General features: G+C 34.7%; 1 protein-coding gene across 1 annotated transcript in view; it reads right to left on the bottom strand.

The window, feature by feature from the left end:
* The window catches only part of LOC123252310 (probable ATP-dependent RNA helicase DDX60), a 102,098-nt gene that overhangs the window by 35,117 nt on the left and 49,970 nt on the right, over positions 1–17,011 (bottom strand). Inside the window, exons 23-26 of the mRNA XM_044681678.1 lie at positions 14,365–14,493; positions 5,792–5,916; positions 2,069–2,227; positions 12–159 (exon numbers count right to left, since the gene is read on the bottom strand). Coding sequence (XP_044537613.1) covers positions 12–159; positions 2,069–2,227; positions 5,792–5,916; positions 14,365–14,493 — 561 coding nt within the window. The remainder of the gene's footprint in view (positions 1–11; positions 160–2,068; positions 2,228–5,791; positions 5,917–14,364; positions 14,494–17,011) is intronic.

Below are 17,011 nucleotides of genomic sequence, written 5' to 3'. Positions count from 1 at the left end.
AAAATTCTCACCTCTGGAGGTATCATTTTTGGGTTGGCATAAGTGCAGTCTGAAGGTATCTCAGTCTTCTTTTCCAACATTTTTTGTAAATCTTCATACTCAGCTTCAAGGACCATTCTTTGTTCCATTCTTGAAGATCTTTTCAAGACATTTTCAGGTCTGCCCCCCCCCAACAAAAAGAAACTTATTTTCAACTTTGATGAAGTGCAAATTATTTATTTTTGCTAAATATGTGTTTAAAATTTTTAACTATAAGCCCAGGACACAATTTAGATATTAAATGAATAGATATAGTCTTATGGTCAAATTACAGAACAAGCCATTGAACTTATTTCAACTGAAAAGAAGCCCTAGAGATCATGATTAAATGGTGTCTATATCACAACACAGTTAACTTTACAATAAACCTACAGGGAAATAGGAGATAACACTATTGTACCAAAAACAAATCCCTAAAATTAGAGTGAGAAGATGAAAGGCTTGAGCTCCATTTTAACTCTAAACTAAATATAGCAAAAAAATGTTATTATAATAAATGATTGCCTCCTTTGATTCAATCTGTTTTCCAGTAGACAGTAGAAAGATTGATGAACTAAGGGAAAGGAGCTCTACAGTCACATAAACATGAGACACATCTCCTGAGGAGACTAAATCTGCTCTATGAAGTAAGTCTGTCCTTCAATGCCCATTTCTTCATAAAGTACTCAGATACAATCTAGATTTTCTATCTTACTCTCTGTGACTCCAGCAGGCACAATAAGGGAAAAATTTAGAGGTGAGTTGGATAATAGGATCAAAGATTCAGAGGTGCAATGAATTATCCAAGATCACACAGTTGATGGGCAGAACTAGGTTTCAAATTCAGATTCCTTGACTCTAAATTTAGTTTTTTTCCCCTTTATTATGCTGCCTTCAGATTATTATCCCTCTTATATAGACAAGGAAACTATTAGAGTGACTTGCTCCATCCACTTGGCCATAAGTAATAAAGGTGGCATTTAAACCCAGATCTTTCTGACTCCAAATTAGATGTTAGAGTTGAGGTAAAGTCATCTTCCTGTCTATTTTTTAAACCTTTACCTCCCATCTTGGAATCAATATTGTGTATTGATTCCAAGGCAGAAGATTGGTAAAAGCTAGGCAATGGGGATTAAGTGACTTGACCAGAGTCCCACAGCTAGAAGTGTTTGAGACCAGGTTTGACCCAGGACTTCCCATCTCTGGGCCTGGCTCTCAATCCATGGAGTCACCCAGATGCCCCAATTCCTGTCTATTTTTATTCTCTACTCATTCATTCATTTAATAACTCATACAAGAAAAACACGGAGTAATCATCTAACTGTTAGGTTCAATAACTGTGCTAGGTTGTAGAAGAAATTGTAAAAATAATAAATGGTCTAATCCCTACTATAAAAGAATGTATGCTTCCTGCATCTGTATGTTAACAATAAATATGAAATCTCTAAATTCTATCACATAAAAATTGTATTCCTATATTTTTCTAGAAGGGATCTGGCATCCTAGAGAAAATATTATAAATTGATGTGTCAGGGAATGAAAGAGATTTTCTTGCTTTTGAAGTGGATCAAGCATGAGAGCCAGGCCAAAGAAAAGAATCAGTCTGAATGCACAGATTGTGGGTCTGTTTATCTAAAGGTATAAAGAAAATGTTTCAGAGTGGGAAGAAGGGCTAGAAGCACAATTTGATTGGCTTCATGAACTCCCTCCATTATGAGATTTCATCACCAGATCTGCAACTTAAAGTCTTAGAAAGTTTTCCCAAGCTCCCTTCTCAGTCACATATTCTTTTTGCGTTAAATCCTAGACTGGAACTCAGGTCATTATAAGCCTGAAGAGAGTTGTCTGTACATCATCTCATGCTGTCTTCACAGAGGACACCTACCCACATGTTACCAGGGACAGAACAGGTCCCTTATAACTTTTACTTCAATTCATTTGGTGACTTGGGTACTACAACATTTTGTGGCCTGTGACTGGTTTATCTTCTGAGATAATTTTTGAGACGTTGGCAAAGTGAGGGATCAATTTTTTTCAGGCAAATACATACACAGTTGGTGATTTCTCTATTGCTTTCTTCACTTTCTCCAATTTGTTAATTAACTCCTGGATTTCTTTGTCTGCATTGTCAGACTGTCTCATTTTCTGCTTTTTTTCTAGAGCACTGTACACGCTGTGTGCCGCTAGCCTTACATCATATGTGTTGAACCTGGAAATAAATAGGATAAGCCATTATAAAAGAGACAGAATCTATTTTGTGCATGATGTTATCCTGTCATATGCTTAATTTTTTTAAATGAAGGAACTGATTCAATTTGACTACCATCGGTATTATCTTAATTTGGATTATTGATGCCTTGTTAAAGGGACACAAAAGCCATGCTGAAATATGCATACATACAAATATGCCAGTGGGCCCCTATAAATTACAGAGTGGGGGGTAATAGAGATAATATATATGTAGGAGAGCGGTGGCCAGCCAGTGGCAATTTAAATCAAAACATTACAATGGGATGGAGAATGAGAACACAAGGGAGAAGATCTCTTCTCGAATCAGAGACAGAGTTGATATGATTAGAGTTTCAGAATTGGAGGGAGAAGGATTGAGCATGAGGATGTATGTGTGGCAGCATGGCGGCTCTTGAAAAAATGACTTTGTAATATAGAGTAGAATATAGAAATAAATATAAATATAAATAATATAGAAATAAAACATGGCTGAGGCTTGCCAGAAAAAAAAATGAGAAAGCAGTCACCAATCAGGAAAGCTGTGCCTCTGAGTGGAAACGTAATGAGTCCTAGTACTTTGATTTTTAATTCGTTAAAATTGTATAGGTTTTTGTTAGGTACTTTCCAAATCTATTACAGTCTACTTTACAGTTTCAAAAGTGTACAACCAACTGGTATCATGTAAGTGTTAATTGCTTTAAACATGTTAATTTAGATTTAATTGTGGAATGTTAATTATCTAAATATATTCAGCCTCAGCTCTGTCCTTGGTACCTTTCTGTCCTATGTGCTGACTTGAGGGGACAAAAATATTTGTAGTTATCACCTCCATCCGTGAATTTAATGTGGCTACTTAATTCAATCTTGAGTCCTTCAGTCTCTGTCTTCCCTTGGTCTACACTGAGAATTTTATGCTTAGTAAATCAAATTGTACTTTCATATCCTTTGAGAAACATTCCCTGAGTTAAAGGAGCTGTTAAGATTTTTTTTTAACCCTTAACTTCTGTGTATTGGCTCCTAATTGGAAGAGTGATAAGGGTGGGTAACAGGGGTCAAGTGACTTGCCCAGGGTCACACAGCTGGGAAGTGTCTGAGGCCAGATTTGAACCTAGGACCTCTGGTCTCTAGGCCTGTCTCTCAATCCACTGAGCTACCCAGCTGCCCCCTAGGAGCTGTTCAGTTTTGACAGTCATATCACTTGATGACATATACGTGTAGAAAGTGGTTAATAAAGGCTTTTATTCCTTTAATTTGGAAGTAATATTTAATGTATCTGGAGAGATGATAATGAACTTAGGGATGGTAGGATCAAAATGGGTTTAAACAATCTTCCTGGAAAATACCATGCTTCACACAAATTCTTCTTGACATTGATGTGTTGGTGATATTTTTCAATAGAAAAGTTCTCCATAAATACTCCAAAGCTTTCACTAGACATCGACCAAATCTATACATTTGCAATATGGGAGTAAACAATGAGTGGGGAACAACACGAGGTTGTGCAAATTTGTGCAGGCACTAACATATTTTTATATTTTATGTCAAATATTGTAGAAAGCTGTTTACTTAGAGTGGTTTTGACCAATACTAGTTTATTTTTTAAAATATTATATTTTGGTATAATAAGCATGCTAATTATAATGATACCCTAAGACCCAAAAGTGGGTTTTTTTTTTAGAATTCTAGTTAACATGGGCCCATTTTCTTAAAATCATGTGACATCTTAGTACTGTTCCTGCCCTCTACGTCACCATCAGATATAATTACTATAGTTTGCATCCACTGAAGTTTTCAATATCCTGAGGTTCTCCATCTTTTCTCTCCTTGTAACTCCTCCACTTCCTCTCTAATTTCATTTAATCGAGGATAGAGCCATTATTATTGTCATTTTATAGCCATCTATAATGCGTCACCCTGCAATTTGGAGTCAAGGGCTCTATCGACAAATACCAATATCAAACCCTTACCTAGAGGGGGTGAGTAAAAGGCTCGATTTCTCTTAAAGGTTCATCAAAAGGAAGTTGTAACTTTTCCCCTCCAAATTCAGAGACTCTCTGCAGCTTCCAGTTTAGTAGCGCAGCCCAGAATAAGCTAGCCTGGACTGAAACGTTCTTCCTGGAGTCCGTCCAACCTGACTAGGACTGAGGGGGAATGGCGCCAGGAGACCCGAGCTTTGGGTGACTTTATTGGTAACTTCATTTTTCTTTCCCGCTTGAAGTTTCTGTGAGCTTATTACTTCCGAATCGATTTCCTTTCTCTTCTTTTCTTTCCAATATGCTTCCCCCCCCCCCTTCGCCCGGCCCCCCCCCCCATTCACTTTGTATCAGGGTCTTCAATTACCAATAAAAAGAGCCGGAGAACAAGCGAATCATGTTGTAGCAACTGCCACCTAGTGGCAGGAAATATATTTACATGTTTTGCCAGATAAGCGGCAACATGGAAAGAACTAGTGTCCAGTTCCTACTAGAGGGTGCCTTGTGCAGAGTAGCTGTTTAGCTAATTGAATTGAATCAAATTCTAATGGAAACATAGACTGAGAACTGAATTTTCAAGTTAACATCTCCCAGGCCAGAAGAAGCTAGCCTAAGTCAGAAATAATCATCCCAGAGCCTATTATAGAATCTTACTTACAGATGAGAAAACTGAGCAAAAGAAAAAATAAAATAAAACAAAATAAAAGGCTGCCTGGAATGCATGAGATCCTGAGTCTGGAGCTAAAAGGTACCTCAGGTGTTGGAGTCTTTCTGCCTTATTTTATAGAAAAGGAGACTGAGGCATAGGGAAAATAAGCCAAGTCACATAAGTAGTGAGAATCAATGGTAGGATTTTTAAATCCATTTCTTCTGATTCTAGACTCCCTGATTGGCACTGAATTGAATAGAAACAAGATTAAAATGCTATGACCTCAATATCCAAAAATTTTTACCCTCATATTTACATTTATTGTTGATATCACTAGTAGTTGTTCAAAAACCAATCCACTGAACAGGTATCATTCCTTCTTAGATTGCAAACTCCTCAAGATCAGGGATTGACCTTTGATTTTCTTTGTATCCTCAGTATGTAGCATAATACCTACCATATAATAGCTGCATAATGAATGCTTGTAGATGACAAAAAATCAGTAAGAATTTTCCAATAATGCCTATTGCAAATACATAACTATGTGTGCATAATACCACACACACACACATATGTGTCCATTTTATTTTTGTAAACACTAATGCACACTCAAGTAATGATTATGATGTAAAATAATTAGCAGGATCTTAAATAAATTAAGCGATATATGGGGGGGGGGGGAAACCAGAACTAGAGTAGTTAGTAGTCTGTTTAAAGACAATTCTTAAAGTACAAAAGAAAATAAAACAATGAACAAGAGTTATCTCCACAAATTTATGCAGAATGACATTTGGCCTTACAATGCATCAAGGCTTACTAGATTTTACTATAAAAACCATCTTAACTCTCACTTGCCTTCAGCTAATGTTGGCACAGTTCGTTTTGGAGTAGGGAAAAAAAGGTGAAATGTTTAATGACTTACAGAAAAAACAATGCAGGTAGTTTGTCCATTTTTCTCAGCTTTTCAACAAGAAGTGGAAACATATGCTCCATGTCATCTGATTGGGAAACAGAAGCAGGTCTAAGGATCTTCAGCACTTGCTTGGCCTAGAGCAATACATTTAAAAGGACTGTATCAAAGGATGCTCTATCAAATTCAGCCCAAAAGAGTAGGAAAAACAAATATAGTCAAGTTTGGAAAAATAATCTGCCTTAGTCCTAAAGAAGAGAAGAGAAAACTGACCCTCTTTCCTGAATTGGCAAAGGTCAGGGAGATAGAAGCAAAATATTAAATACACTCAGAGTCAGCTGATGCATTAACTAGTTGAACTGATTCTTAGATGAAAGAGAGAGAGATCATACACAATTCACCCTTTATTACAAGATAGTTCCATTCCACTCTTCTAAGAAGAGATGCAAGAATGATTTGACACTCAGAAAACAATCAATGTAATCATAATAAATAAGAAAACATCCAAATCGCCCGCTTATTTCAAAAAAGGCAAGAAAAGTCTTTGATAAAATATTACATTCATTCATGTTAAAAATGCCCACAACATATCAGCATAGAAGGACCTTTTTAATATCATTAAAAGCATCTATTGAAAACCTCAAACAAGATTCATAGGCAATAAGAATATTCTATATAACCTTTCCCAATAAAATGAGAGTACATATGCAATCAGTACACACTAGAACCTTTTTCCAGTAGTATGAGAGTAAATCAGGGATTCCCACTCTCATTAATACCTGAAAGAATTCTGGAAATGCCAGAAACGACAGTAAGGCAAAAGAAACAAATCAAAAGTATAAAGATGATAAAAAGAAGATAAGACTATCTGTATTAGATAATGATATGATGGTATACATGAAATATCCTAAAGATTCAGCAAAGGTACTCATCAAGATGTATAGCTTTAGGGCAGCTGGGTAGCTCAGTGGAGTGAGAGTCAGGCCTAGAGACAGGAGGTCCTAGGTTCAAATCCGGCCTCAGACACTTCCCAGCTGTGTGACCCTGGGCAAGTCACTTGACCCCCATTGCCCACCCTTACCACTCTTCCACCTATGAGACAATACACCGAAATTAAGGGTTTAAAAAAAAAAGATGTATAGCTTTAGCAAAGTTGCAGACTACAAAATAAGCCCTCACAAATGAACTGCATTTCTATATACTGATAATAGAACAGATGTAATAATAGAAAGGGAAATCCTGATCCAAATAACTACAAAATGTATAAAATATTTGAGAATCAATCAACAAATACACAAAAGGCTTACACAGACTTAATTACAGAATGCATCTTAAAGAATTATAGAGAAATATAAACACCTGAAAAAAAATTAAGTGTTCATAGCAAGGCTGTACCAATATAATAAAATGACAACACTATGAAAGTTAATTTATACTGTTGATGTTATACCAATCACATTATGAAAGGGATACTTTAGAGAACTTAATAAAATTATATAATTCATATTGAACAAAAAATCTAGAATATTAAATTAATGAATGTAAGGAATAAAGGAAAAATAGCACTTCTAGACATCAAGCTATATTATAATGCAGTAGTTTTCAAAACTATCTGGTACTGATTAAAAATACAGATATAGATTAATGGAACAGACTAGACAAAGGAAAGTCAGAAAAAAATGAACTCAATAATCCAATGTTTTATGAAATAGAAAACATAAATTACCACTGGAAAAAAATCTTTATTTGATAAAACTTATTGGGAAAACTGGAAAGTGGTCTGTTAGAAATTAAGTTTAGATGAACATCTTACACTGTGTTCCAAAATGCATTCTAAATGGATGTGTCCCTGCATTAAAAATCATACTATATAAAATTTAAAGAGATGTAGATCATATAATCCTCAAACCGATGGGTAAGAAATTTTTGTTAGTAGGCCAAAATGTAAAAGCAATTACAAAAGATAGAACAGATAACTGATTACATATGATTCTGAAAAGTTTCTGCATAGAATGAATAGGATAAGAAGGAAAGTGATCTTACAGTTTCCTAATAGATAAATGGTCAAAAAAATTAATAAACAGTTGTCAAAAGAAGAATTGCAGAAAATTTACAACCACGTTAAAAATGTTTCAAATCATTAGTAAAAAGATAAATGAAAATCAACACTACCTGAAGGGTTTGACCTGCACCTTGAAAATTGGCAAAAATGATGCAAAATTGTCATAGTCAGTGTTGTAGGGGTTTCGGGATGGTAGGCACTAATACAGCATTAATTAAACTAAGAAAGGGTACAACTTTTTTGAAAACAATTTGAAACTATGTAGGTAAAATGATTAAACATCCCTACTGTTTGAACCACACACTCTATTACTAAGCTTTTATCCCAAGGAAGTTATTGACAAGGAAAAAAGGTACCACATACAGTAAAATATTTCCAGAAAAACTTTTTTTGTGATCACAAAAATTGGAAACAAAGTAGATGTTTATTAATTGAGGGATGACTAAACAAATCACAACATGTTAATATAATGAGATATGACTATGCTGTTAGAACAGATGTATATGAAGCATAGAAATATCTACAGATGTATATTAATTGACTCAGAATGAAATAAGCAGAGCCAAGAATATAATACATATCATGATTACAATAATATATATAGAATAACCACACAAATAATGTAACACATATCAAAGTAAATGAAAATTATAAAAATCATATATGACCTGAATTAAGAGATATATGAAGACACTCCCAACCTACCCCTTCATGAATGTGGGAGATTGACCGATGTTGAATACTAAACTGTTTTTTTAACTTTAATGTATGAATCAGTTGTGCTCATTTTTCCTCTTCTTTTTTAAAAATGCTAATTGGTATTTCATTTCTTCTCAGTAGGTGGGAAAAGGTAAGGATAAATAAAATTTGGAACACAAAATATTTTTAAAGAATATTAAAAAGTAAATAATTTAAAAATCTATATTCTATGTGGAATAGTTCTCAAGGCATGGAGAATAAACGGGGAAATTCTGATGTAAAAAAAGGAGTTATCAATTAAAAAACATTAAAAAAGAGAAAGGTGATATGATACTGAAAGATACCAATAAAATGTTAAATTTATTTTACAAAAATAAAGAATAAAGAATCAAAGAAAATCCAAGTTCCTGTACTTGCTAAAAAGAATGTAACAGATAAGAGAGGGTAGTTTTAATGTAGCTTGATTTAATAGCCTCAAAACATAGAGATAACCCTGGATTCCTAAAGATGATTCCAAAAGACTATCAACTCTGAAAGTTCTCTCAAGTGGAAAAGATTAATGGTTCAAGGTTGAATACCAGGTGATGACCAGACCTTTACCATAGAAAATGTCTATTATGGCAGGGAAGGCCTGATAATCAAGTTCAGTTCTACAGAGTACCTAGAATCAATGAAGTAAAATCTTTTTGAAGTATTCAAAATATGTATTTAACTAAAAGTATTATTATATTGAAAAAATAAAATAGACTTAATATTTTAGGAATATACTATACACTTTCAGTTAAGGACTTTGGACCATTTTATCTTTCACTGGTTATCTACCTTACTAATCTATTGCTACTGTCATATTCAAACTCTGGGAGTAGTGAGTCTCACTTTGATTGACAGGTGAAGACAGTTGGAGACATGGGAATGTTCCCAGATGCCGTGAGGACAAGAGGAAAGGCAATTGGCCAGAGGATATAATTACCCTGACAACCACTGACAAAGACCCTTTGGCTTTGACCCTTGGCCTGGAACCCTTGGCCTTGGACATTGACCTCTGATCTTGGAGCATTGACCTGGGGATCTCTGACTGTGGGTCCTCTGATTCTCTCTGAATTCCCCCTAGATATTTAGAAATCTGAACCATCATTAGATATTTAGGTATCTGGGCCCAGTGGGAATCAGGAAGAAGGAAGGAGAAGAAGCAGAGGGAGGTAAGGGAGGTATTTCCTGAGGGCTGTAGGACTGACATAACAACTGGCAATAAGAAGCTGAGAGGGATCATCGATATCTGTATCAACCGAGCAGATTGCTTTCTCTTGTTTGGCCGTGGCCAAGCTGAGCCAGAGGAGGTGAAGAATAAGAGCTTCAGCATTACTGAAACAGCCTACAGTCCTGAGGGATTAGTGATCATAGCCATTAGTGACAAGGTCTCCTATCCCCAATCCATTCCTGATTATTCCTTTCCCTTATTAGCATCTATAGATAAGGTTTATTAAGTACCTTCCTGAGTAGTTAGTTATTACATCACAACTCTTGGGGAGGGAGCAACGCAGTCAGATAAAATATTATCCAAGGCTAATAGAGCCCAATATTAATAATCAATCCAACCCCAGGTGGGACCTGAAAGGGTTACCCATCCACCTGACCTTTAGGGATCCTGCCTGGGCACTGTTATCAAGAAGGGGCAGTTATTATAACATCCAGCTGAGTGACAAGACTCAGGTGTCCCTGCGCCAGCTATCAAGGGAATCCAAGGCACAGTTTCCCTGATTAACATACCCTATAATAATATAATAGTAGAGAAAGATACCTTCTTTATAACACTACCACTAGCACAAGAGTGTTGAACTTTTGAGGATGTAGAATAGTGAAAGTAAAGGATTCAATTCCTCCTTCCTTAAGCTAGAATACATTTGCATAATTACTACTCTTCAAGAAATAATTTATGGGCCATTAGGTGGCTCAATGGATTGAGAGCCAGGTCCAGAGATGGGAGGTCATGGGTTCAAATATTAGGTGGAAGAGGGTGGAGATCCCCTCCTCCACCTAATGTGCTGAGGGATTAGAAACCTTCCCAATAAGATCAGGAGTGAAACAAGGATGCCCATTATCACCTCTATTGTTTAACATTGTACTATAAACATTAGCAGTAGCAATTCGAGAAGAAAAAGAAATTGAAACTATTAAAATAGGCAATGAGGAGACTAAGCTATCACTCTTTATGGATGATATGATGGTATACTTAAAAAATCCTAAATAAATCCTAAATAAACTAAATAACTAGTGGAAAAAATCAACAACTTTAGCAAAGTTGCAGGATACAAAATAAATGCACATAAATCATTAGCATTTTCATACATATTTCCAACACATCTCAGCAGCAAGAGTTAGAAAGAGAAATACTATTTAAAATCACCCTAGACAATATAAAATACATAGGAATCTATCTACCAAAACAAACACAGGAATTATACAAACACAACTACAAAATCCTTACCAAATAATTAAAACTAGATCTAAACAATTGGAAAAACATTGATTGCTCATGGGTAGGATGAGCTAACATAATAAAAATGACCATTCTACCCAAATTAATTTATTTATTTAATGCCATACTTATCAAACTACCAATAAACTTTTTTACTGAACTAGAAAAAAACTATAACAAAGTTCATTCAGAAGAACAAAAGATCAAGAATATAAGGGAAATAATGAAAAAATTGTGAAGGAAAGTGGCCTAGTAGTACCAGATATTAAAATATACTATAAAGCAGTGGTCATCAAAACAATAAAGTACTGGCTGAGAGACAGAAAGGAGGATAAGTGGAATAGACTTGGGGTAAGTGACTTTAGCAAGATAGTCTATGATAAACCCAAAGAGCCCAGCTTTTCAGACAAAAATCCATTATTTGAGAAAAACTGCTGGGAAAATTAGAAAACAATATGGGAGAGATTAGGTTTAGATCAACATCTCACACCCTACACCAAGATAAATTCAGAGTGGGTGAATGACTTGAATATAAAGAAGGAAACTATAAGTAAATTAGGTGAACACAGAATAATATAGTATAATTGTCAGATCTCTGAGAAAAGAAAGACTTTAAAACCAAACAAGAGTTAGAAAAAAATTATAAAATGTAAACTAAATGATTTTGATTACATTAAATTAAAAAGTTTTCTTACAAACAAAAACAATGCAACCAAAATCTGAAGGGAAACAACAAACTGGCAAAAAATCTTTATAACAGAAAACTCTGACAGAAGTCTAATTACTCAAATCAATTGAATAAATCAATTGAATAAAAAATCAAGCCATTCCTCAATTGATAAATGGGCAACGGATATGAACAGATAATTTTCAGATAAAGAAATTGAAACTATCAATAAGCAAATGAGAAAATGTTCTAAATCTCTAATAATTAGAGAAATACAAATCAAAACAACTCTGAGGTATCACCTCACACCCAGCAAATTAGCTAAGATGACAGCAGGGTAGAGTAATGAATATTGGAGGGGGGATGGGGCAAAATTGGGACATTAAAGCATTGTTGGTGGAGCTGTGCACTGATCCAGCCATTCTGGATGGCAATTTGGAACTATGCCCAAAGAGCACTAAAAGACTGCCTGCCCTTTGACTCAATCATACCATTTCTGGGTTTGTACCCCAAAGAGATCATAGGGAAAAAGACTTGTACAAAAATATTTATAACTGGGCTTTTTGTGGTGGCAAAAAACTGGAAAATGAGAGTATGCCCTTCAATTGGGGAATGGCTGAACAAATTGTGGTATCTGCTGGTGATGGAATATTATTGTGCTTAAAGGAATAATAAACTGGAGAAATTCCATGTGAATTGGAACGACCTCCAGGAACTGATGATGCAGAGTGAAAGGAGCAGAGCCAGAAGAACATTGTACATAGAGACTGATACACTGTGGTAAAATCTAATGTAATGGACTTCTGTACTAGCAGCAATACAATGACCCAGGACAGTTCTGAGAGATTTGTGGTAAAGAACACTACCCACATTCAGAGGAAGAACTACAGGAGTGGAAACACAGAAGAAAAACAACTGCTTGAACACATGGGTTGACGCAGACATGTTTGGGTATGTAGACTCTAAACGACCACCCCAATGCAAGTATCAGTAATATGGAAATAGGTCTTGATTGATGACACATGTTAAAACCAGTGGAAATATGCATCAGCTATGGGAGGGAGGGATTTGGAGGGGTTGGAGGGGAGAGTAAGAACATGAATCATGGAACCATGGAAAAAATTTTTTTAAAAAAACTGGAAAATGAGAATATGCCCTTCAATTGGGAAATGGCTGAACAAATTGTGGTATCTGCAGGTGATTCAAAAAAAAATTAACTTCTACTTAACTTAAAATGCCTTACTGTGGCATAATGAAAAGGAATAAATGGCCTCACCCTCTCACTTGCTTTGTGAACTTGTGCACCTCATTTAACCTCTATAAAACTTAATTTCTCTATCTATAAAATGAGGGATCTAGACCCAAGAGCCTCTAAGATCCTTTCTAGCTTTAATTTAATGATATTATAAGTCATAGCTTGGAAGTTCACAATTATATCCTACAGAAGAGATGCATTTTAATAGTTGCATGGGAAGGTGAAGTCCCTCTGACAAATGACACTCCAGTAAAAATCTTAAATCCTAACCTCCAGGTGAACCACTGGAAAGAGCATCAAGTGGAACTCACCTGGTTAACTCTAGATAAGAGAACTCATAGCATCAGAATAAAATACTCATACTCAAGATACTGGTGGTTATCAATATCCCCTCCCTCTCTTATTTCTATAGAAACTTGTCTCAAACCATATTAGTACTGATGTTGCACAAGGTCCTCCAGAGGCATGTAAATGTTAATGCCTTTCTGTCCCCTCACTCATTCATCTCACTTCTTAAACTAAAAAAGTGTACTAGTGTCATGTTGGATTTGACGATCTCTAAGTTCCCATCCAATTGTAAATCCTATGATGTCATTTTTGGATAACAAAATTAGCCATGGGCATCAAGATCTAGGATATTTATCTATCCCTATTAGTCGCTGATAGTATACAGTCTAAAATACAAATATGATATCATACTGTCTACTATAACTTTTAAGCAATTTAAATCTCAGTTCATTTCTTTCCTCAAAATAGCTTAGTATAACTCAATAAACCGCATAATAAAATAAATTACATTGTTATATCAATAGCTAATAGGGTAGCCTAAATATGCTTTATTTTCGAAAGGCATTGTAGTATAAGGAGATGAAGATGTCCTTGAAATTAAAGAGACTTAAAGGACCAAAGATATAAAACTAAAAGATTTCTTAGAGGCTACCTGGTTAATCTAAGGTCCAGAGTCAAACAATTGGTAAGCAACAGAGATAGTATTTGAAATCATTTCCTCTGACTCCTGGGCCAGTGGTCTTTCTACCATGTCTTATCCAAGTCTTTCCAATTATATATACTAGCTGTGCAATCGTGGATGAACAAGCCACTTAATCTTTCAGTGCCCTCCAGGCAATACCAAGACCATAAGTTATGGAGGCATCATATTCAAAACCTCTCCAAGAAACATGATCTCCCTTCAAAAGCTTCTTAGCCATTTCATATATGCTAGCCTCTTTTGTTTCATGCACTGTGTGGCAGTGGGATAGAGGAAGAGAGATCTCTTTATCTCTCTATTCCAAAGTCCCCATTCAATGTTTTTACTCTAGATTTGTCCTGCCAGCTATACATAATCAGTTTTTTCCAAAACTTGTTGCTTTTCTCTAATTTTGTTTCTGTATACTTTATCAAAAGTAACATTTAAAAATATATTTACCTTATTTTCATTGCCATTTTTAATCCAATCCAGTATTTCTTCCTTTAATGCGGCTTCATATTTTCTAGCATCCATCTTTTTAATGACGATTTTGTTCTTAAAATGAATAAATTCCTCAGGACACAATTCCTTGGAAACAAATATTATCAAATAAAATTAAATTGTGTAAACTCGAGTACCAAAAAATCCACTGAGTGTGCTTTGTTTTGGGTGTCTACTCAGAAAAACTATAAGTTCATGAAAGTCAAAAGTTGTCACAAAGTCCTTCTGCATTCCTCAACTTGAGGAGGAATTAACCATAGTTGACACTCATTATCCTCTAAACTATTTGTGTCCTCACAACATGCTAAATTCTAAGAAAAATAAAAGATTAAATAAATATTAATTGTGGTCCCCAATCTTAAAGATCTAAAATGCCATTTAGGAGATCAAAGAAAGAATGAAACAATAAACTATATGAATATTTTATTAAGTAATGAATGTGTTTTGATATTATATCTAAAATAAGAATTCAGAAACAAGATCAATTCAATTATTCATTCATTTAACTTAAATTAGACATCTACTAAATGGAAGGTGATTTAATGAGTGCCAGTGACATAAAGATGACTTCTCTCAAGGAATTTAAAATATGGTAGAGGAAAAAGACAAATTACTATAACTTTTAAAATAGTAAATTAATTAATATGATATAGTAAAGCACATGGTAAACTTAGTATAGTATAATAAAATAATTTTTAAATTAAAAATAGTGCTAGCGAGGAACCCAAAACAAAGAGTGAGGAGAAAAATCAAAGGCATTACTTTTTCTGAAGAAGGGGTAGAGGGATCTGGGGAGGATTTATGGGTAAGACTTCAACTCATTTGGACCTAAAGGAAGTGTGCAGGTGCCCATTCAATGACAATAACTATGGGTTATAGTCGGTATAAATATTCAGAGACAGAAAAGATTAGCATAAAATCAAGAAACAATTAAAAAAACATTTTGACTAGAACACTGTGTAAAGGGGAATAAGGATATATATATATGTATATATATATAAGAGTGCATGGAAGACTTTGAATGACAAGAAAAGGAGTTCTAAGTCAATGAATAAACAAAGGGAAAATAGTAAAGGGTTTGTTTTTTTCTCCAGAAATAACGTAATTCAATAACATGATTATTTGAATCTGAATAAAAATGTGAACACACTAGGAGAAGACTGCAGACAGGAACACTAAGAGATTATTGCATTAATCCAAGAGAAAACAAATTAGAATCTGAATTAAGGTGGCAGAAGTGGAATGAAAAGGAAGAGGAAATCTTAGGAAATATATTAATGGTATAATTAATACTTGACTTGCCAATTAATTAGCATATCCGAGGGTAAAAGAAAAAGAAAAGTCAAAGCTTCCAAAGTTTCAAGCCTCAGTGACTATGAGGATGATGGTATGTGTGATTGTGTCACGTACAGAAACAGAGGTTAACTATAGATGGAATTTGGTAACAGAAAATGGTAAATTCAGTTTTGCACATGTTAATTTCAAGATGCCAATACAAAATATTGAATAGGATATTGGAAATTTGAAAAAAATTCTAATGAAGAGTTAGAACCAGAGAGTTGGATATGAAAGTTTATCTGCATAAAATTAATGTACATAAATGTTTATTAAGTATCTCCTATGTCTAAGAATATATGAGTTCACCAATGAGGATCCTGAAAATAGGTCTTTGGAATATACAAATTTTTATAAGGAAGAATAAAAGTCATTGGCATAAAGATGCAATAATTAGAGAGGGAGAAAGAGAAGCATAAATGTTCAATTTCATGGAAACCAATATGGGAAAGTATAATATGCAGGATGATTGTTGAATAAATAAAATACTATGTGGAGAAAATGGATATTGTAAGGAAGACGAAGATAGGAGATTGAATTTGAAGGAAAGGATATCAATAGTGACAATGTAGAGAGATGTACAATGAGTTGAGGGAGTAAATTCAAGCAAGAAATAGATTTGAGATTGTTTTCAACAGGGGGTAAAGGTGAAAGGGCTTTATCTAAATGAAGGGCCTCCTCACCCTCAAACCAGTGATCAGGAGCAAGGGATAAGTAAAGACATGAAATTTTTGTAGTATAAAAACTGAAGGGGTAAATTAATAAAGGCGGCAAGTAGGAAGTGAGGTTAACTGCAAAGAATAAAAGGGAGAGGAAAATGGTAAAGTTATCAGCTTGTAGAAAGAAAGGTTCAAATATCTTTTTTTTTTGAGATGTTAAGGAATCAATAGCAGACAAATCAAAGAATGTGTGACAAGAAATAGTGACCCAGCTATGCTAAGATAACAATCTTAGGGGATCTATTCAGCACAGAAGTTTTGCAGTCATTATATAAGTATATGAATATAATCTTGGTTTATTCTGGGTCAGATGCACAAGCAAATATTTTCTTGTCATCACTAACTCCAAGGGACGCCCAATTTGAAAGTAAAAAATATGGCTCAGTTATTAGTTATGCATAAACTTGTCTAAAACCCTTCCTAATTCCATTTCCATCTAATATCATTTATTGAGGTAATGAGTTAGGAAGGAAGGAAGGAAGGAAGGAAGAAAGGAAGGAAGGAAGGAAGGAAGGAAGGAAGGAAGGGAGGGAGGGAGGGAGGGAGGAAGG

The sequence above is a fragment of the Gracilinanus agilis genome, chromosome 6 (genome assembly GCF_016433145.1).
Source record: "Gracilinanus agilis isolate LMUSP501 chromosome 6, AgileGrace, whole genome shotgun sequence".
In the NCBI taxonomy this organism is placed as follows: Eukaryota; Metazoa; Chordata; class Mammalia; order Didelphimorphia; family Didelphidae; genus Gracilinanus; species Gracilinanus agilis.
This window is presented reverse-complemented; position numbering and strand designations above follow the sequence as displayed.